This window comes from Equus caballus, chromosome 31 (assembly GCF_041296265.1).
Source record: "Equus caballus isolate H_3958 breed thoroughbred chromosome 31, TB-T2T, whole genome shotgun sequence".
Classification (NCBI taxonomy): domain Eukaryota; kingdom Metazoa; phylum Chordata; class Mammalia; order Perissodactyla; family Equidae; genus Equus; species Equus caballus.
The window spans coordinates 15,132,486-15,155,289 of record NC_091714.1 but is presented as its reverse complement, the minus strand read 5'-3'; the positions used below and the strand labels follow the sequence as shown (position 1 = coordinate 15,155,289).

At 41.9% G+C, this 22,804-nt stretch overlaps 1 protein-coding gene across 44 annotated transcripts in view; it reads right to left on the bottom strand.

Moving 5' to 3' along the window:
- Positions 1-2,425: 2,425 nt before the first annotated feature.
- Positions 2,426-22,804, bottom strand: part of SYNE1 (spectrin repeat containing nuclear envelope protein 1) — a 442,051-nt gene continuing 421,672 nt past the window's right edge. For 23 of the 44 annotated variants that reach the window (XM_070256132.1, XM_070256133.1, XM_023632822.2 and 20 more), the window contains 9 exons: positions 22,402-22,544; positions 20,616-20,742; positions 19,790-20,061; positions 17,249-17,449; positions 15,582-15,710; positions 13,727-13,939; positions 12,608-12,700; positions 11,170-11,228; positions 2,426-3,406 (listed from right to left, as the gene is read on the bottom strand). In XM_070256132.1, coding sequence (XP_070112233.1) covers positions 3,166-3,406; positions 11,170-11,228; positions 12,608-12,700; positions 13,727-13,939; positions 15,582-15,710; positions 17,249-17,449; positions 19,790-20,061; positions 20,616-20,742; positions 22,402-22,544 — 1,478 coding nt within the window. In that variant the 3' untranslated portion in view covers positions 2,426-3,165. The remainder of the gene's footprint in view (positions 3,407-11,169; positions 11,229-12,607; positions 12,701-13,726; positions 13,940-15,581; positions 15,711-17,248; positions 17,450-19,789; positions 20,062-20,615; positions 20,743-22,401; positions 22,545-22,804) is intronic. The other 21 variants (XM_070256147.1, XM_070256150.1, XM_070256148.1 and 18 more) reach the window with 3 other exon arrangements.

The following is a 22,804-nucleotide window of genomic DNA, read 5'->3' as shown; positions in this document are numbered from 1 at the left end:
CAGCCCTCGGCTTGCTGAACTGCCCACCCAAGCCTTTTGAAGGTGTCTCTTCTCACTTCTTATGAAAACAAAGGAAGCTGCTGCCGCTCCATATTCCAGAAGGCAACATTCCTGCTCCCCAGGCATTGCTTCCACGAAAACCTTTCACTTCTCCCTGGACTTCTTAAGTCACTACTTTTATTTCTAACCCTTTATTTCTCCACCTTAGCTTTAGGGATTTTCTCTTTCCTTAGCTTTTCTAACATTTTCTTGTTGCTTGTGCAACTGTCATTAGCAAAATGTTATGAATCCCACCCTTCCTGGTCAGTTGATGGTCACTCTCTTGGGACATCACTCCTTATCACCAGGCCACAGTAGGGCTCCTGAAAGTCCCGACTCCCGAAATGAGAGCCTCTTTAACAGTCATCAGTGTCCTTTTATCTCCTTAATATTCTTTCAAAGCCCCCACGTTATCCACAAAGTCTTTGTTGAACATCATCTCTTTCTCTGTTGCCAGGGTGGCTGCTGGTGCAAGTGAGCATGCTCCTAATGCGACCCTGTGTCCCCTCCCTCAGTAGGCATGTGGGATCGTGAGGGCTCTAGGCAGACATCCTAGTTTCATCTGTGGCTGGCTTGGTCCTTGCTAGACTGCTCATATCATCATCTGGGAAGCCATCACCTCACAGCTTCCATGCTTCCACTCTCTGGGCCTTCCTACTTCTGTCCTGTTCCAATGTTCTGTGGTGTAAGCCTTCAAAAAATTCCATAGAAATGCACATCATGCATCCCATTGGATGTTCCACAAGGGTTTTTAGAGAGGCACAAATGGGACTACATTCTAAGATTTTTCTTAAGAAAATTTTTTTCTCAGCCGCTTTTAATATTTGAGTCCTCATGGATGGGAGATGCCTAGCAAGTTAGTGAATTGCAACATGGAGAAGAAATGGCTCTGCAGCTTTCTGTGCTGGCCTCTTCCACGACTAATGTCTCATTGTGTGGCACTTTCCATCACAGGGGCAACATGTGTCCCCTGAAGCGCAAGACCATGACTTCCAGGTACTTGGAGCTGGGGTGACAGGGACGTGAAGAGAGAGCAAAGTGAGGCCTAAAAAGTGACCTATCTCAGATGAAGGCGGAAGGCACCCTTCAGCTCCAATCTCCCCAGCTTTCCCAGAAGCAGGGAGATAGGCAACACGTTACTCATGGGTTTGTCTTCAAAGAACAGCTCAACTCTGGTCTGTTCCCTGAGTGGGAGTCCAGGGGAGATGAGGCTGGAATAACCTGACAGTAGAAAGCAGGACAAGTATGAGAGAAATGCCACATGAGGAAAGTTCAGGAGAGGGAAGTCTCAAAGATAGTCCAACAGCGATCAGGAAAGTCTTCAAGGAGGAGGTTGGTGAGAACAAAAAGATGGAGCTAAGAATTGCTAGAGCATGCTTTTCAAGTGAGTAGGACTGAATCACCTCAGGCATCTGTTTAAAATGCAAGCTCCCAGGCTGTGCCCACAGAGAGGGAATTAGGTCTGCAGAAATCAGAAAGCCTGACCGACCTCAGGACCCCTAGCTGAGAAGGCACTGGGGCTGCGAACGTTAGGGAAACAATGGAAGACAGTTTCAGGTAATTTTGAGTTCCTCCACTTGGTTTAAATTCTCGATTTAGAGCCGGATTTATGAACTAAATACCTACAAGAGTTAGGCTGGTACAGGCAATGAGAGAGGCTGACAGGATTTAAGTGCAGATGTAAAAACTTCTCTTCCTATTCTGTAAGGGATGGCATCCACGCAGCTCCAGCAATTACTGTGGCGCGGGAACATGCACCTAGGGTGCCAGAACTTTCCATTTCAAGAGAATCTCAAAACCTAGGTTTTGTATAAATCATCCGCCTCTGATTATTAAATGATGGATTAAATACCATGAGTACCAAACAATTCCACAAGGGCCACTAGTTGGCAAGATCAGAGGGGCAGAACAAAATCATATTGTATTTGGACCTGAAAGACAAACTAAAATGCTTTCTCTTCTGGTAGACAATGAAAAACAATAAAGGTTTTGGAGCAAACAAGGAATATGAGTTTTAAGAAAATTCCTGTGGCTGTTGGGTACACTTCAGATGGAGTAGAAAAGGGGGAAAAGGGGTCAGGAGATCATAGGAGGTTCTTCCAATTGTGCAAAGGGAACAGAAAAGAAAAGAGAGTACGACAGATGACGGGAAGCAAGAGTTGAAGAGAGATGATTGGCTGTGGAAAGAGGAAGGAGGAAGGAATCATCCAGAGTTCTCTATGTCTAAATATGCACTGCCTTGAATCATCTTTTTTCGTTAATATATACCTATGTTTCAGCTTCATTCATTCTGCAAAAAAGATAATTTAGGTTGCATTCCAATAAGTGCCTGCTTGATAGGGAAATCGAAAGTCATTTCTTTAGGCAAAAAAAAGCACAGACAAAATATTTTATAGTATCTATAATAAATGCAAAGAAATCAATACAAACAAAACGGCTTTAGCAAACTGTACATACATAAATATCTTTTTTTTACTATAACATTCAACTTCTTTTTTCACATAAAGCCTTCCATGTTCTTATTTATTACATCCAGTTTTTCTTTATAACTTTAAAAAAAGTGCCTTTTAGATTTACAGCTTGTGCTTCTAAAGCAAAAGTTAGAACATCATGCCCAAAAGGAAAACAAGGTAAAAAGGAAGCTGCCATATAAGCTCTTAAAAATTGTATGGTACAAGGTTCTAAAATCTCTCCAGCACTGGTTGGTTGGTTGGTTGTCGGACTGTTCAACACTGACATGGCGGCCAGGTAGCATCATCTATTGAGTGGGTGGAGCAGCACCGTGGGAAAGCTGCCCAGTCGGTCTACTCAAGTCCTTGGGGACCCAGAGAATGGGCCACAAGCCCAGAAGTCACGCATCCAGGGAGCACTGGAGGTCCTTCATCTCTAATGCTGAGGATCAGAGTTTCAAATAAAATTTCTTCCAAATCTTTTATTTGCTCGCCTCCTGTTACGGTTTATCATCCACCTCTGAAGCCATGATTTGCACACATGGCAGGAGAACTAAAGCCGCCACACCGAGGGCATTCGCCAAGATTTGGGTCCTCTTTTTGCGAGTTTGGGATCACTTTTGGCCACATCCTCCGCATGTGACCAGCACTGCTGCAGACGGCGACTGTGCTTGGTTCAGAGCGGAGGAGGGCCATTTGTGTATCTGAGCATGGGGTGGAATGATCGGGCAAAATTGTTGGAGAGGGCACAACTGTAGTCTTCCTCTGACATCGGTACAAGGCAGGCGAGCCCGATGAGGAGCAGCAGGAGAAGCTGAAGCGGAAGAGCCGCTCGGAGGACTCTGAGCAGGAAGGCTCGGCCGGACCGAGCTGGCGGAGGCTCAGAAAGGGAGGAATCGGAGCCACCTTTTATGGACCTGAGAGAAGAATTGACATAAATAACTCAAATCTCTCAAATATTGGATGGATGTTGCTTTTTGCTTCCTCACCTTCCTGGAAACTAAAGGACCATGCCAAACACAACCCAACCTGGCAATCCGCAGCCAGGCTTCTGCAGTATGCCCAGGGGATCTCCCCACCACCAAATGAAGGTTGTTTGGAAACTGCATTGATGAAAAACAAACATTTAGTCAGTCAACTCAAGGTAACTAATTGGGTTCAAATCCCACCCCCTAATTGGGTAAAACATTTTCCATCAACAAAGATAATTGCTCAACACACACTCTACCAACATAAATTAAGTAGATCCAGGATAATTAAAATGTGGACGTTTAATGCAGAACATTTTTGGTTTAACAATATCAGGAGCACTGTTAGGCAAAATTAGTTGCTGTCAGAATCACATAAAGTGTACCATCTAGGCATCCTGGATGTGACAAAATCCACGCAACGGGCATCAGAAGAGCTGCAGTCATTTTGCACGGACCCACAAAGTTTAATGAATCTCAGAGTACGCCCTGGTTTCATCTTGCACTGAATCAGCACCTGGCCCTGACATTAGTGGGTTCCAAAGCTGTATGAGCAAGGAAGGCAGCAGAGTCAGTCTGCAGAACACTGGTGTTGAATGACAGAGATTCTAGGCTGATCCTATCTGTCACTAGCTCTGTGACTGGGAAACGGACAGTTTTTCTGAGGGGGATAGGTTGTCATCTTGAAGGCTCCTTCTAGCCTCAAAGTTCCAAGTTTTTCAATCTGCGTTTATTTTCCCATCTACTTTTAAACAGTGGGTTAAAGATTAAGCATGAACTTCAGAATTCACAAGAAAGACTGCCTTCGAAATAGTGAATATGGAAGTAGGTCCTGAGTGGGGTGAACCGTTTCCTCTTTGTGAGCATTCATTATTGTTTTGTTTGGTTACTAGTGGAAAAGATGAACAAAGAAATGTCATTTACAAGAGGCATTTTGTACACATATGAACACACACACACACACACACATAAAACATTGCAGGAGTAAAAAAAAATAGATGTACCAACGAGACACATTCCCCTATATGTAGTATGAAGTCCTTAATGGTTGAAATATCACTAAGGACATTGAACGTGAGGCCATTGGAGAAATACGAAGGTGCGTCAAAACTCTACTTGTTACTCTGTATGTTTTTCAAGAAAACACTATGTTTCCAGCTATCCCATTATCTGCTAATTTCTGAAAACAGATTACACTGGTATCAGTGAGGGATAAGGGGTGGCACCAAAGAAAATAAATGTGAAAATAAAAAACTGACATAATCCCCTTAAAAGGGAACAGAGGGACTACTCAAAACTCTTTCATTAAACCATGAAAAAAATATCTGAGACAGACAGAATAGTCCTGCAGGGGCCCCAAGCAGCCACGCAGCATGCTGTGTTTCTAGTGCAGTTCTTACAGAGCAAGGAAAAAACAAGTCACTGGCCTAAACTGGGATTGTGTTCTTTTCTGAGTGAAGTCTACAACCAACGGCTGTGTAACCTTGAACAACTCTCTTCACCTCTATGTGGCCCCTCTTCTTCAAACCCTTCAAGTTACTCCAGATGGTGTTCCAACTTGAAAGTTCCATGTTTTATACGTTTTACGTCTGCCACTAATTGGACAGTACAAATAGTCTACCAGCTGAGAGGCCACAAGATTCAATCACCATCTAGTGGTCAAACCGATTAACTGCCCCTGTGCTAAGGCCAAAGAGTTATTCCTAATGAGGTGAATCGGAAACGTTGGATATTACACGAAAATATAGCAGAGCACAAAAGAAGTATGTCACATACCTATTAATGGAAGGGGAGAACAGAAACTTCTGGAGTCACCTAATTATAAAATATTCATGTTGAGGTAAGGCCTTAAAGAGTATCTAATCCATCTTCAAACTAAGGAGAGTTAACATTTACTCTTCTAACTGCTGGCAGCACGCTAAGCATTTATCTTGGGTTCTCTCACTTAATTCCCACAGTAGTCCTCAGTGTGCTTTTTATCTTCATTTTATAGATGATAGGAGCTCAGGGAGGTGAAGTAACTGGCTCAAGGTTATACAGCCAGAAAGTGGCAGAATTCAGATTTCAACCTGGGACTTTAACTTCTAGAGCTTGGCCTCTATGGATAGGATCATTCACTGGCCCCAAATCCCACAATTAAAGGAGCAGATCTAGCAAGAAGTCAGGGTTCCCAAGTTCCTGCCTACCACGCTCTCTGCAACGTTTTGTTGTTTGGTGACATGCATGAAGGTCATCCAGGTCATATTATGTCACAGGTATCTCATACGTAGAAGCAAAGAAGGCAATATTTGTATCTTAAAATATTTGGGGGCCGGCTCTGTGGCCGAGTGGTTAAGTTCATGCGTTCTGCTGCGGTGGCCCAGGGTTCGGATCCTGGGCGCGGACATGGCACTGCTCGTCAGGCCACGTTGAGGCAGCGTCCCACATCGCACAACTAGAAGGACCTGCAACTAAGATATACAACTATGTACCAGGGAGTGGGGGGGCGGGGATGGGAAATAAAGCTGGAAAAAAAAAAAAAGAAGATTGGCAACAGTTGTTAGCGCAGGTGCCAATCTTTAAAAAGAAAATAAAAATATTTGGAGGTGAGTAGTTTCCTCATGTCTACAATAAACGTCTCTAATCTAGAGACTCACAGTTTTACATGGATCATCAAGTCAGTGTACGGACGACGACATTTTATTTTGCAGCAGCTGTACAATGTCAGACAAGTAATTTAGTCTCTCTAGCCTTCAGTTTTCTTATTTACAGAGGTGAAGGATGCATTCATATCCTAAAATCATTTTGGCTCTGACAGTTTTTGAATTCAGTGGTTTGCCTTAAAGTGTCTTGAGAAGGACAGAACAGCTAGCCACAAACTCTGGATGGGATTTTTCTTCAAACAACACTCGCCACTTGTCACTGGATGAGTTATAACAGAAGCACAAGAGAGCTCCATGTTTCTCCGTTATTCAATGTTTAAATAAAATGAGGGAGATTTCTAACTGACTCCTTTCTTTAGGAGATATTTAAGGACACCAGTGATGGGCAGATTTATGCACATGATTGATAATACCATCTGACTGATGAGCTAAAGAGCCCCTGTTTGTCAATTATTAGCTTCTTTGAGCAATTAGGCCAAAGATCAAGATCAAAACCAGGGTTGGACACTGACTAGTCCACTCCTGAGAACAAGCAGAAAGGTCACCATCTTTGGAATATGGGCTCATATGTTACAGAGTCTGTTGAAGGACATGGCACATTGCACAGCATCAAGAGCATTCCTTATTAAAATTTAATTAGCATGTTCCTTCTAATGTTGAAGAATGCCAACGTGGGAGGAAGTAATGGGCTGAGTTAGGGACAAAGAGAACATACTGTGCTTAGGGAGCTTCCATGCAGTTGACTGCTCTTGGAAATGTCCAATTTACCTACTGAGAAAAAAGCCCCCCCTTGGGGCAATCAGGAGGGTTTCAACATGCCCAAAGTTGCCTCTTCTTTAGGGTGAATCTGTCCTAGAGCTTCTAGAACCAACAGGTTAATGATACCAGGGTAAAAGGGTGCTTTTAACACTTATCTATTGACCTAAATTCACCTAAGTTCAAGAGTCCTGGGAAATTTGACAAGGAAAAGAACAAAGACAACTTACTGACTTAGTCACTCATCACTTGCCAATGGCCTTATTACCTAAATGGATGCCAGCTGAGATTGTGTTTATAGAGCAAAATTCAATGTGTGAACTTATTCAAGGAACTTAATCAATGGCAGTTTTTCACATAATTCCATCTAGCAAAAATGTCCTAATTCTCTCCAAGTAAATATTTTACTGTTTTCTCACTCCTTGCACTCATTCAAATTTCTGGGTAAACAATTACCCAGTTGTTTCATCTCTGTCCCAAAATACATATAGTTGTGGGAGAAAGAGGATGATAGTGGAGGGAGCAATATGTAACACACCACAAAAAAGAAAGTATGACCAAGAGATGTGAGAAGCCTGAGAGTGTGCACATCAAGTGTGACTCATCTGGAAAATTTTACATAATCAAGGAAATAAGACGAGTTAATTCTGTGCATACATCATTTAAACACAAGTGAAAAGAAACTTCCAATTCCTTTGTTACTTGTTAGCTAACACTGGCAGTAGAGTTACAGGAATTTATTGTGAGGAAGTATCTAGGTTGTCCATGTTCTTGTTGCCTACTCTTGTGTGAATGGTAGACAGAGAGGTTAACAAACTGGGATCCAGAGTCAGGTAGACCTGGGTTCAAATCCTAAATCTTCATGCCTCTAAATCCCCATTGTCCTGGCCTGTAAAACAAGGAATACAGCCATGTCACGGGATGTTGTGAGGGTTAAATGAGGTAATAGATAAGTAAAGCTTAGCATGGTGCTTAAAATACATTAAGAGCTCAATAAATGTCAGCAACTATCATTATTATCTGTATATTAAAGCAAGAATGTGCTGACGCATACCCTAAGGGGTTGGCTGACTTCAGCCTTTTCTCCCAGGGAAACAGTCCGGATTTACTAGTCTTGCTTTCAAAGATGTGATGCATTTCCCAAAGCACCTGACTTGTTCCCTGGAAACAGTGGGAGTGCACACCTCACAATATTAAAAAAGAAACATACTGGCACCTTAACCTATAGCAGCCCTCAACCCGGGTGGCAAGCCTGCCTTGGAGGCAAGACTGCTTTATGCTGAGGCTCTTTAGACACTTTGAATAAACAGATCCCCAGGCTGGAGTCTGACAGAAAAGAACAAAAATTCCACCAGAAACTGAATACTGTTTACAGTGATGCCCCCGTGTACACGCAAAAAACCAACTGGTCTTGCTTAAATATACTTGGCTACCTCGAACACATTTTAAAATGAGGTCTTTTTTCCCTCCCTTTCAGTGTTCCAGCCAGTCACTTGCCACTTCTCATTTTGTCTTAGTTCTCTGTGTAGAAGGTGCCAGAAACCTAAGGTGTGCAGGGAAATTTTTCATTCTACAATTCTAAACCTTGGAATGAAGTCACCAATTCACTCTATCCAGACTACAGAGCAATTATTCCTTTGGCTTGCTGGAAATTGGAGTGAAAACTTCCCATTTGTCAACTTCAACTAATCCACAGTAGAGTTGTGAAGAGTTATTGGCCACTGATCAGTTAGACAATTTTAAGTCAAAAGTAGAAAAAAGGTACCAGCTGGACCATCATAAACATTGCTTCAAAAAGCATACTTCTTAAATACCTTTAATCTCAAATATTATGAACAGTTATTATGAATGCATGCACAGGTGATTCCCAAATGTTTATGATTTTAAGGAGTCTTGGGGAGCCCCTTGTAATTGATTTAGAGAATCTCTAGATTCTGACACATTGCAAAGCTTTTAATGGCAGGAACCACAGTGTATTACTTTTGTAGGCCCAGGGCCTGTACACCTAATTAGTAGGTGTAGAGTAAATATCGGCATCAATTTGTATTTAAGCTTAGAATACTGTGTAAGAGGACATAGAACACTGACCACACAATCAAACTGAAATATACAGCAGACAAGCAACTGATATTATCATCTGACTTTAAACAACAAAAAGAACAGAAGAACCCCTCCCTTCAAATTAATACCCGTTTCTTCCAACTCAGTCTCTTTGCTCTCTCAGGAAGAACACGTGTCTAAAATTTTCCCCTTGCAGAAAACTGGGGTCAACCTTGTAAACTGTTTGTGCTTCTGCAACAACCTTTCAAGTTTGCTGGACCAGTGCAAGATCAAACACAAGGTACTCATCAGCCTCCATGACAAGGAACACCGTGACAGCCTGGATTGTGAGTGAAGTTCATTCTTTCACAGCAGACTCCCCATTTCATGGTCGGGGTTGGGTGCACCCTACACAGAGGTGCCAAGGAGTTAAGAAGTCCAAGAATGTTCAACCACGACCTGTCTGCCAAGGTGTCTGATGGAGTTTGCCATTCAGCTGAAGATCATTTGTATTCCAGGCCCTCTAAGCAGCAAAGAACATTGGGCTGTTTGCTCAGACAGAGGTTAATAAACAGTGCTGGACAGAGCAGAGCTGAAAGGCCCCTTGTGGGTGTCACAGTGAGAATGTGGCTGTTCCAGCCGCAAAGCCCTGTTAGGAGACGTAGGGAAGCACTCGGTGCCCTGAGAAAAGATGCCTTTGACATTTTCAGAAGACCTGTGCAACTTTCTGAAAGAATTGGCAGAGCAGATCAATGTGATATTTGGGAACCAAAGGGCAGTTGCTATTGCTGTTGCCTAATAAGAGGATTTTTCCCTTCGTATCACCATCATTTATGTCAACCAAAGAAGCAATCTCTGGTATCCTAAAAGGAATGCTATGGAGATAGTCCCCATCTTTGACACATCATATTCCCCATCACGGCACATCAGCAATTTGTGGAGAGGTGATGGACTATATAAAACAATGATCTGTCTCCAGTACACGATTGTCTTTTCTTGTGGGGAGCTAAGAAAGCATCAGAGCACCTGTAGAAGTCCATCATTATGTTCAAAAATCCCTGTGAATTTTTCTCCATTAATATCTCATTATCGATAGTTTGCTATGGACAAAAAACCCCCACAAAATTGTCTTCAAGCCAAACCAAAGGGAAAGAAAAAAAAACATATTAAAGGGAGGCTAAAACCAGAAATCACATCAAAATACATTCCGCATACTTCAGCTGAGTGGGAATGACCAAATCAAACAGCCAGTGCCTTCAGCACACAGCTGGAAGACTACAGCTATTACTCAAGGGGTTGTTTACAGTTCTAAGCTCCCTCATGCCCCACCCTCCTTCCAGGAATTTAGATTCCAGCTCAGGGGTGACCAATTTCCAGAAGGGAAACTCCTTTAACAGTGAACTGCTTGGGATTGGAATGATAAACTCAGCTCCGAGGACAGTATTTTCATTTTTACAGAGTTGCCTGGGGAAACACGGACTGATTAGTGGAAGGGCAGGGAGCACAGACGTCACAGCAACAACAGAGAAGGCGAAGCATCGCTAACTGCAGAAACGAGGGATTGTGGGAAGCCAGGCGTCAAGCAGATGGCAGCTGTGAGTGGGCTCTCTGGAGGCTCCCGGGCAGGGGCACTGGCTGATCTTGTTTCTAGAGTGAAGGAGCTGGCCAAGGGTCAGGAAGGTGAGTGACTGAGTGTGCTGGCTGAAGAGAAATTGTTGGATAAGCAGACGAGAGAAGGTGCTTATAAATTTTTAATAATACCAAATTAGGACTTGCCATTTTGAGAATCCAAAACCCACAATCTGGATAAAACACGAAAATAAAATAAAAAGCTGGGGATGTTAGTATATTTTATTCAGATTTGTGGGTTCTGGGAATGGTAAAAAAAAATCCATTGATCTATTACCTGTCTTATTGTAAAATCTAGAAATAAAGAGGATGATAAAAGTCTGCCATGAGTCAAATGCCGGCGGTGCGATCCGTCATATTGAATCCTCATGTGCACACAGAATACCATTTGATGAAAAGTACCAGATGGCCTATGCACAGTTAAACAAAATTTTGGTGGGGTCCAAATATGTTATGCTCTGAGATTTACTTGTACTTTTCACTTAGAAAAGTTTCTTCCAATTTATTAGGAAGGCGTATGTGCTGAAATGAGTCGTTTCTCAACTACCCTGAGGCAGACCCGACAGAGGCCTACCTAAATCATGGACAATTTTCATCATCCTCTTGCAGTTCTAGAACAGTGTGGAAACCAGGAGAATAAGGTACCTGCTATGTGGACTGTTGACAGAGGGTCCAGGCTGTGAGAGACTACATTTGCCTCGTGGCTGTTTGCAATGAACAGGGGTAAAGAAAGAAGAATGTTCAGTCCAGGCAAATAAAGACAAGCTACTGATGAAAATTAAACTAAAAGTGCAGCAAAGGAAAAATAAATCAAATGAAATGGTCAGTACCCATGAATTAAGGAAACTGGCTTTTCTTTCGTGGAAGAAACAAAATAAATTTGCATCTATATTATTAGTCATTGAAGAAACACAAATTGTGGTGGTTCAGGAGTCCATACCACAGTGGGTATGTTGCCCCCACTTTTCATGGCAGAAATACAAATGGCTCTATGCTAACCAATGATCTCTGTCTATTTACTTACAATAAATATGAAGTTCAATATGCCATACCACGCCATTATTTTTTCATCTTCTAGAACACTGAAACAGTACTAAAATTCTTGGTAGGTAAAAAACAACAATTGTAATAGGAAATTGTTCTTTGTAAAGTGATAAAGACCCAACAAGTTAAATACTGGAGTTAAATGAAAGCTAAAATTTGACTCAAAAAGCCAGTATTCCTTCACATTCTTAAACTAGGATCTATAGGAAACTAGCGAATGTAGTAAAAACAATCCTAAAAAAGGTCATAACATTTATCAGCATAGAACTTAAGTGTTTATAACAAAAAAAGTAACAAATGAAACCAATACTTCTAACAACTAAGGAAAATGGAATGATAATAAAAATGACCATAATCATAAAGCCAGACAAAAAAAAATAACAAAAAAAAAGCTTCTAATTACACAGAGAAATCAAGGTATAGAGGGTAGCAGAGGCCAAGTTTGTCTTTTCCTCCTCATTGCAGGCCAGCGAGGCAGCCCCGACTGGCCGGGTGGGTGAGTCGGCGTGGGTTATTGCCACTTTAGGGGTGGCACTGTCATTGAAAACCTCCAGGACTATTTTGAAGCTTCGCTTAAGAGTCAACAGAACCTCTGCTTGTCTTATAAATTCAATGGCCTCAGGAGATGCTCAGAGTTTTGTCCACCTCTTAAGTGAAGCCTACTTTGTGCTTCTTTTAGGTGGACCATGGTGGTGGTGGTTTGAAAGGAGGAGCCACCAAAGGGACAGGGAGCACCATTCTAGAGATGGCCCTTGGAGCAAGAAAAGTAGGTGTTCTCCCTGCACACCAACCACACGTTGAGCCCTGATTCCTCTGAAACACAGAACTGCTCTTTTTGGTTCCCGAGTGTGTGTGGGGAGGGCACGCAGCAGGGCTGTGGAAACAGCGCTTTACTGTGTCACCGTGTGACAACCCCCTCCTGTTTAGGGACTCCTGCTTTCTTGTGGGGAGAGCCTGCGGACCCTGCAGTAGGCACAAATACTGTCCTTCCCCAGTGGGCCTCCCATGGGCTAACTGAAAATGACCAGTGGAGAGTTACCGTTCTCTGCCTGTTTGGGGTGCTTCTTCCTGATGTAGGACTCACAGACCCCGAGGTGTCCAATTCATCAGCAGAAGACCAGGAAGACAAATCCTATTGGGAAACAGGTGCTTTTGACGACTCCATGTCACAGAGCCATGATGGCTTTGTAATACACAATGTATTTCCCACCCCATCCCTATCCGTTCCCCAAAAATCAAACCATTCCTTCGGAAAAATGGAATCAGACATCTACAAAAACAGGACCTAACTCTTCTGGTGTATTGGGCTTTCTTGGTTGGAAGTTTGTCCCTTTTGGAAAATACAGCTATAGCTTTGTTATTACTGTGCCACTTATAGTTTTATTATTTCTTAGTGACACGGATGTGAAGAAGCTGACTGGGGGAGGTGAAGGAATTTGCCCTACAGGCAGGCCACTCAGCCCAGAGAGAAACTGATTCATTTGAGTGAGAAACAAAAGATAGTCATCCAGCAGCCTTTTAGCATCCAAGAAGTTGTATTGTTACACAGTTAACTGCTGTTATTCAGAGCACATTGGTTTTTCCCATGTTGTAGGAGGGCAAAGTGTTTGTGTGTCCATAACAGGATTTCACAATTGAATATTTGAAGTCTTACCGACCACCCTTAACCGCAAATGCATTTTTCAAAACCAACAATATGACCTTGATGCAGCAGATTTAAGGAAAAAAATTTTAAAAATAAATGAGCAGAGGACATTTTCTATGAATGAACTGCTGTCTGTGTCAGAAGAATTCATGCCTTCTAGGGTTTGAATACACAACTCACAGGCAACAATTGCTTGTGATCTACCATAGCTGTTACTGAAAACATGTGACTTCTTAAATAAATAGGGTAACATAAATGCCACAACAGTGTGGTAACAGGGCGTGCAGAACAATTGCAAGAGGCCTTTTGGATGGAACAGAATCAAAAACAGGGTCCTATTATCCAAGTTTATGAGTTGCTTTTTTATTTTGAGACAGGATTTGTAAGAGAGGGGTTGAGAGTTGACAATATTCTGACAAGGACTACATTCAAAGTCTTTCTAAGATGGCTAAGATGATGCTTCTTTGGTGTCCTGTAAGAAATGCTCCACAAGGATGTCTGTTCTGAGCTTACCTGCTGACTGCTGGACATGTCTAACAACTTCTCCAGCTCCTTGATGTGACGACTGACCTCCTTCAAGAGAAGTTTGAGCCGATTTCCAATCACATGGACTTTTTCTTTGGCTTCTAAACAGTCTGTGCCTTCCGCATTCACCAACAGTTGGCAAGACATGTCTTGCAGTGAGGCCACTTTGAGCTGCGATTCCAAGAGCTCACGCCTTATTTGCTATGTATACGATAAGAAATAGTTTTCTAAGAATTTTCGATAAGTGGAGTGAGTTCCGATAGTGCAGAATGACATCACTTTAACTTACTGGGCAATTATATCTGAGCACCAGAAGGCCGTGAGCACACAAGGAAGGAGGAAGCAGCCCATGGCGTTCAGGAATCAGGGACCTGTGTTCTAATCCTGCCTCTGCCAAAAATATTCCATAACACCCCTGAACCATTCTCATCTGTTTTCTCATTTGGTAAAATGATGAGATTAATTCCAGCTTTGTTCACAGTGAGTATCACTGGAAGGTTCAAATTGGTGAGTGCGTGTGAAAGAATTTAAAATATAAAGTACTATGCAAATGAGATATAAGATATTCTTTTAAACAGAAAAGTAACACATGAATTTATAAACAGCAAAACTCAAGTATGTCTAGGCATATGCTATCTGTTCAAGATTTTTAAAAAGATATATGTGAGAATCATCATTCATAACTTATTGTCTGAGGTAAAAAATCTGGTAAAAGTGCAGCTGCGAGGCTATTCCCTGGGTTTTTAAGACCTTTATGGTACTGAATTAAAAGCTACCAATTCTGTTGGATTAGGTTAGTGAGTGTTAAATGTTAAGAAATAACATTTTAAAAATGCAGAAAGCTACAAAATTCAAATCATTTTCTCCTAATGGAATTCAAATATGCTTCTTTATCTTCTATAAAATCACTTAAGCACACTGTATATTATATTGTCCACAGTGCTTTGTATAAGATTTTACACAGCAAATTGTGCAAATCACCTTTTGAATTTAGTGCTAGAAAAAGTTTCTTGCTCCTTGAGAACTGGTATGCTTTATTTTTGTCAGATAATGAAAATAATTTAACACATCATGTTTCCCTTTCTGTCTCAGCTTTCAGAAAACTTCAGGCTAAGGTTAATTTGGAATCTGGTACTTAATTCCTCTTAAGAAGCCTTAAAGGTCTCTTCCTATTTTAATAGTTTTCCTATTTTTTAAAAGGTATGCTTTTTGGTGAGGAAGATTGGCCCTGAGATAACATCTGCTGTCAATCTTCCTCTTTTCTTTTTTCCCCCCAAAGCCCCAGTACATAGTTGTATATCCTAGTTGTAAGTCATTCTGGTTCTTCTATGTGGGATGCCGCCACAGCACGGCTGGATGAGCGGTGTGTAGGTCAATCCCCAGGATCTGAATCAGCGAACCCTGGGCCACTGAACCAGAGCGTGTCAACTTAACCACCTGGCCACAGGCCTGGCCCCTATTTTAATAGTTTTAATGTCTTTTTATTATAACCCACCTGATATACTTTGGGGACACAGATGTAACAAATACAGTTTCAATTAAAAATAAGTGTAATTCACTAAAGAGTTGCCTGAATAGAAACAAGCTAATTAAGATTAAGAGCATCTAAGATTTCTGCAACTGAGCAATGACTTTAGAACCAGATTCTGAAACTAACAGGTGACATCGTCTATGCTCATGTTTGCTTTACAAAAAGATTGGAAATCATGAGGAGTAAAGAAAGACTAAGTCAGAGACTACAACTCAAAAGGCAAAAAAAATACTACCACCTCCATCCATCTTCTGTAAATGAAATGGATCACTGCTAAAAATAACCAGAGGCTGCAGAGTTCACATGTCTTACCGTAAGCTGTTTGTGATGGTCCTGAAGTATCTCTGCGTCTAGGTTAGAATCAATAGGAACAATTTCATTTTTCCTTCTGTCGATGTTCTCCAGCATAAGAAGCAAACCATGACTCATTTCATGGAAATCCTATAGAAAAAAAATGGGAAGCACAAACTAATGTTTAATATATTTTCTTTCCCTCATAGCTTCCATTTCCATTCTTTACAATTGCTACCACTGGCAAAGATACATGGATTTTAAGGTCTTGTACACAACTCCTTTCTGAGGAAGGCACTGGCATAGTTGTAATGATCTGAATTCACATTCTCACCAAAAGCATCTAATTTATTACTTGGGGGAAATTTTAGACATAAGGAAAATTGGCATCAAAATACTTAATTTATAGGGATATTATACAAATTAGAAGGAAGCAACTCTGCTCTCCTCCCTTCTCCCTGTATTCAATTCTTCCCAACTTTTATTTTTTTAATTTTTTGGTGAGGAAGATTGGCCCTGAGCTAACATCTGTGCCAATCTTTCTCTATTTTGCATGTGGGATGCCACCACAGCATGGCTTGATGAGGGGTGTGTAGGTCTGCACCTGGGATCCAAACCCACGAACCCTGGGCCGCCGAAGCGGAGCGTGCAAACTTAACCACTATGCCACTGGGTCGGCCCCTCTTCCCATCTTTTAAAGCCTAAGTCCAATCCCTTATCCCCTTCATTCATCCATTTGTTCATTCATTCAACACAGAGTTATTGAAGATCTCTTATGCATAACGCACCGTACAAGGAGTGGGTGTAGGATGAAACAACAGCTTAGGTACCTGCTTTCAGGAGCTATTACTCTTGGAGCACATATACACCTGGACAGTGAGTTTCACATCCTGCAAGGGCTTCCCATCCTGCTTAGAATACAACCCCAACTTCCGGCCAGAATCTACAAGGCCCTGCACGACCTGGTTCCTGACCACCTCCTCCATCTTTCTTATTACCCATCACCTTGCTAACTACACTCTAATCACACTGGCCTCTTTTCTGTCTCTAAAGACACTAAGCCCTTTCCTGCTTCTGGGACTTCCCATTTGGTCTATCTTCTTCATGGCAACGGCCTTCCAGCATCAGCTCGAAGATCTATAGAATTCCCTGACCACCCTCCCAAAGTGACTTTTCTCAGTTACTCTTATCATCAACATCTGGAAGTATCTTGGTTAACCATTTACTTGCATTTTATTGTCTGTCTTCCCCAACACAAGTAGAGGCTATGCTATATCCTGACTGCTAACGGATAGTGGACACTCGGCAAATAACAATGCTAGGAATAGATGGGTAAATACTCGTAATGCTCAATCTGATGTTCAAGAAATGTCTTCCCAGGTGCTTAGTAAATATCTGTTGAATGAATGAATGAAATAAATGAGTGAGTTAAAAAGAAATAGTGGGGCTGAGGTAAACTTATAGAAACAGCCTCTTGTTAGAGAGAGGGGTCTAGCTGCTTTGAACTCCTGGTCACATGTTCCAACCCTCCAGTAAAATGAAAAGTTTGGGCACAAAGTTATCTCACTCAAATACTGACTTTGAGAAGCAACTGCATCCCTCTTGTGACCATGATAAATCCAGTCACAGACTCAGCCACACTAGAAACGTCTGACTCTGGAGCACAGCGTGCTCAAAGCCCCACAAACCTGACACTGCATCAGAGCGTCCTGCAGCAGGCCCCGCCACTCCTCTAGCAGCGAGCATACACGGTCCCAGCGCCCGTTCATCTGGGACAAGCGATCCTGCAGGTCCCGGCTCTCCTCGCTGCCAGTCTGGGTGAACTCGGAGCTGCACAGATTGATGGAGAGGATGATGGCTTTGCGTTGGTCCACAGCTTTCTGGAGCTCCTGAAAAGAGAAAGGAAAGCACCAAAACAAGGAAAATAATAACATTAAAAAAAGTCTAAACCTTTGGAAATCCTTCACTCAAATTAAAAGATCCGTTCGTTAAAATGGCCTTAACAGGATGGCTAGGTAAGATATAGTGGGTGCATACCACTGAGAACTACACTACAGCTAAAAGAAACAGATCAGACATATACTTGATAACTTGGATGGATCTTAAGAAACTGTAGTATACTTGGAAAGAGTCAAACAGAATGATACGTGTAACAAAATAGCACTTATACAATTTAAAATACACGTGCACACACACAAATCCAAATTTTTCATGAATACATATGAACAAAGCATACTCATTAAATATTTCAGAATGGTTGCTGTGGGTTTGAGAAATGGAGATTAAAAATCAGTGGAGGGGGAAAGGATGAATAAACAAAATGAAGAGGAACTTTGCAGGAAGCATTGAGGACCCTGTGCAATGAACTAGGGAGTGGATTAACTCAACATCTGGAGTGGGAGTTCAACAAAACAAAACAAAACCTGGCTCCAAGCAGCAGGAAGTTGTGCTTTTAGGTCTAATGTAAGAACCCCACTTCACAAGACCGATGGTACTCCACTTGTGTGCATAAGAATGAAGCCACGAGCCTGGTAAGAAAGCAAATTCCCAGGCTGGGGCCTCCAGCTCTTTCCACTGTAAACACAGTGGTTGGCGTCTCAAGGGCTGAGAACACTGCCTGTGTCACAAGCCACATTCTTGTGACAGTACAGAGACTAAATTTGGGCATTTCATCACCTAACCAATTTAGCTGGATTTCACAAAAAACCAGGCGACTGATGTATTACTTTGTGCATTTCCCAAAAATCTAGAACTAAATTCCAAGAACTTGAGCACCTGCTTATGTCTTAATAATTGAATATCTGGGTACTGCTTAAACATCCCCAGATCAAGTACGGGTGAGGGATCCTGTAAATCACATCCACTCAGGCTATATTTTCTTATAAATTCTCACATTTATGTTTTGTTTCCAATTTGTTTTAATTTTTCACTTTTCAATAGTTCTTCATGTTGTAATATGGATTCAACCACAGAGACAGCATAAGATCAACAGATATTTTGGAAAGATACTTGGTTATTCAACAGATTTATCCTCAGAAAACACAGATAGGAGGGATCCAGGAGGGGTACAGTGAAGGGTGACTTTTTCTTATGACACAGGCTGACTTTCAAGGTCTCATTTCTCCACCCTCATCTCTCTGCGGTCTTGGACTATAGCCAGCATTTGCTTCATCAACTTTTTCAGGAGTTTAGTTATAGTGCAATACTGCCTTACATTTTCCCAGAGAGAAGCTAAAGTAATTCAGGTACTCAAGAGAAAAATGCATTTTATACTCTGGATAATGTAAATTGCATCTCCCATTTGATGCTTCATCCCGAAATTGATGGGGCTGCTGCAGAGGCTTCTCTTTAAGAAGCTTGAGCATCTGTGGGAATACTCATTTCTCTGCTTGAATGTTTAAAATAAACAACACACAAAAACATCACCCCAAAAGAAACAGCATACACTGAGAGCAGAGAGGCACAAAAGCAATGCACTCAATCCTTGAGCCTCGAGAGCCTGCGTAGCTACATTCTGAGGAAGAGCACATCTTGATGTTTTCCAAACAAAGAGATAGGACCAAAAGAGCTATTAAAAAGAAACTGAGCTCACAATCCACAGCGTGTTTACAAAAGTCTCCACATATTAATGCATCTCAATAGCTGGGCTCAGGATGACTTTGAAGATCTAGAAATGGAGTTAAAAGAAGCTATCTTGTGTACTACACCCATCCAGGCCAAAATCCAACACAAACGTCAGGTGTTTCACCACAATCACTCCACTGCTTTGTTTTGTTTTATTCATTACACTGAAGATTGCGTCTGCCTCCACTATAATCAATTTTGGAGGTTCTGCTGATTCCCGAATGTCAAGTGATTTCAACAGGTCCCCCACGAACTCACACAGGTGCAGCCTCGGAGAGGACTCCCCTCCAGCTATCGATACAAACATGCAGGAACCTGTTCATATCTGTATTTCTCATAAAAGAGGTTAAAGAGGTCCCAGAGGTGCCTGGACATTTCGTGAAATTTTAATCGGTCATTTCTTAAATGCCAATTCATTAAATCATACATGATTATTCACGTGGGAGATGGTTCCACAACATCGTTCATCTTTCTGCCCTTCCTAACCTTCTCTAGACGCTCTGATTTGGGATGCTGGGGAAGAGGAGAGCATCTGTGCTCATTTCTATTGACCACTCCCCTGCTGCTGCGTCACAGAATGGCTAGAGCTAGTGGTCTCATCTGACCTGGCATTCCACACGGCAGCTTTTTGTCTGGCCGCTGGGGGAAAGGCCAAGGGCAGCTACCTTGAGCTTTTTTATTTGGAGCTCAATGGACTGAATGTCGGTGCTGAGCCCCAGGCGCTGTAGCTGTTCCAGTTCCTCCTCCATCTCCCCCAGCCAGGTCCAGATGTTGCTCAGGTCAGAGTTGAACTGTTGCCACTTCTGGAGGTTCTGCTTCATCCTCAGCTCCTTGCTCAGGGCCTGTGCCTGCAGGAGCTCCCATCGGTCAATCACGCCTGACAAGACACGAGATGCACAGAATCTTGCACATATGACGTTTAGGAAATGTTTTAAACACACATTGGTGGCTAACTTTAAATAGCAACAGAAAGAAAAGTAATTCCACTGAGCATTTCTGTAGTTGGCAGCTGTAAATAACACTACAATGGCTGTGTTTTCCCATTTGCCTTGTTAATGATAATGGAGAAAAAGAAAAGCTACATAGGGCTTAACACTGTAAAGAGCTTTATGAAGTAATAAACAGTAATGTGCATGAAGGAGTAACGTGCATGACAGCAAAATTCTCTCATTCAGCTTTTGTTTCCTTTCTGTGATGTCAAAATGCCCATGATGTTAGAGCCAATGTGTTAAAATAAATGCAACATGGAAAAAACTGCTCTGCTGCTTTTCATCTCCCTCTTCTGTCACAGGAGATCACTGTCACGTGGAGAAAAGTTCTCAGGATGGAATGGTGCAGAATGAGGTAAGCAGCCTCGTGACACTGGGGTGCCACAGAGTACTTCTGGATCTTCTCTCTCACCCTTTCTTGAGTGGGGCACCGCTCACTCACCAGCTGTTTGGGTTTCCGTATTATTCAGGTTGACAAAGCCAGGAAAATTCTCTTCTTCCTCCCTCAGTTTGCGTTCCAGTCTCCTCACTGAGTCTATGCTGCCGCTGCATTCGCCCAGCAGTTTCATCTGTTCGGACACAGAAAACAGGCCCCCGTCACAAAATTCTGAAATTCTCAGGAGTGCAACAGCTTCTGGGGAAAATATCTGATAGTCCCTCAAAAGGACAGTGACCACGATTTACTTCTCTGTGAAGACTATGCCACTCTGCTAAAAAGAAGTTCAAAAACATGCTTCTGAAACACGTGACACATTCATATAAATGTAAACCAATGCCTTGAAGATACACTTTGCATACGTGGTTTTGCATCAGACGTCCTCAAAATTTCTTTTAAATTTATGAATCAAAACAGACTACACCCATATGGGATTTAAAAACTCAGAGCACTCAGCGGGCAATACAATATATAACTTTTGGCAAGTTGTTCCAGCTTTCTTAAATTGAAATGTGGGAATAAAAATATTACCACAAAGCTCAAAGGAACACTTTTTTGTATTAAAGAATTAATATACTTAAAAGCATAAAGCAATATTATAGCCAGCGACTTCATGAGAAAATTTAAGCAATGTTTAATAGATATCGAGGGAATAAACTCTAACACGAAAGGAAAACCTTCTAATTTCATGTTTAATATCATGCACAGTATTCAAAGATTAAAAGAGCAAATCATTTCAGGGCACTCTTGCTATATTGACCATAAAGGCTTTCACAAATCACATTGCTATTGAGTTAACTTTGATTACCTTTGATTGAGGTTGAGTTTAATCTCAGTGACATCAACATGGTCACCATGAAACTATCTTTATTTTAAAAAAAAGAGATTTCACTGTAAGTCAGTATAATAGGCCACACTGGATAAGGAATAACTCTTGATCGATTACTCTTCCATAATTGCGAGGATATTAACATCCACATATATAACTAGAATGGTTCTCCTCCCTGGTTTCAAAAAGGAGTATGTGTGAGTTGTTATTGGACGTAGAGACATTAGTTTTTCTTTCCTTCATCTAGGCAGTCTTTCGGGTGTGAAAAGAAGGTAAGAGGCATCGAAGAGATGTACTTTCAAATTTCCTTGCTTAAGTATGTGTAGGAACACAGGTAGTTCTCTGGGAAAAACTGTTAGGTCAATGATTTGAGCAGAGCAAATAAAGTTATTATATACTTTACTAAGAGCTTCAAAAAGAGAACTGGTAATATACAGGATCTCTTGCCAGCTTTTCCCTAAATCCCTCTTGCTAGTCAGAATTGTTGATTTCAGAATGAGCATACTAAGAGCAGAGGATAAAAACATTCCCAAGGCCATTAAGTGAATCAATAAACACAGGAAAAGAACCAAAAAAAATTCATGTTAGTAGTCTGTTAGCTAAAATCGGCTGTTCCAAGGATAACCTTGGTGCAAAAGTTATGAGCTGAATTTGGAAAAATGCCTAATCATTATCGGGAGCCAAAGCATTTTGTTACTTTCAATTAAACAGACCTCACTGAGTTCTCCATGTAAAGGAACAGGGTGGTCATTACAGTAGGTTAGCGGGCCCGAGCACAGACCAGTTCTAGAAAAAAGGTAACTTGCTAACAGGACTTTCTTTTGCACATCCACGCCCTTGAGGTCAAGGGCTGCACGGTGTCTGGAGAGCTCTCAAAGGCCTCATGGCACAAACGGACCGTTCTTTGTCACACAACTGTGACTTCCAGGTACATGCCAGGGGCACAAGGGACAGGAGACTTACGTAGCCCTTGTAGCTTGAGTCCAGCTCCGGTCCCGTGGGAGTTTTGCTGCGGATGATATTTTCGGTTTGCTGCATCTGAAAGCGGCTGTCATCCAGGGCTTTGTCCAGTTGTCGGATCTGTGACTCTAAGGCGCTGGGATCCGCTGTGGGGGCAACCATAAGAATCTTTACACGCTTTACGAGCTTGACATCCGAGGAGGAGTTGAAGACATTATTTCAGTTAAGGCTGTATAGAAATGGCATGTGTGTGCGTAATTATAAAGCAAATTTCGTGCTAATGTGCCGGTGGGTTAGAAGTTCAAATGAGTAGATCAATGGGTGTGCTTGACTAAGACTCTTAGCAGACTGCATATCGCAAAAGGCACCTGCAGTGGGCTCTAACAGCCTGTGTGTCTCTCGCTCT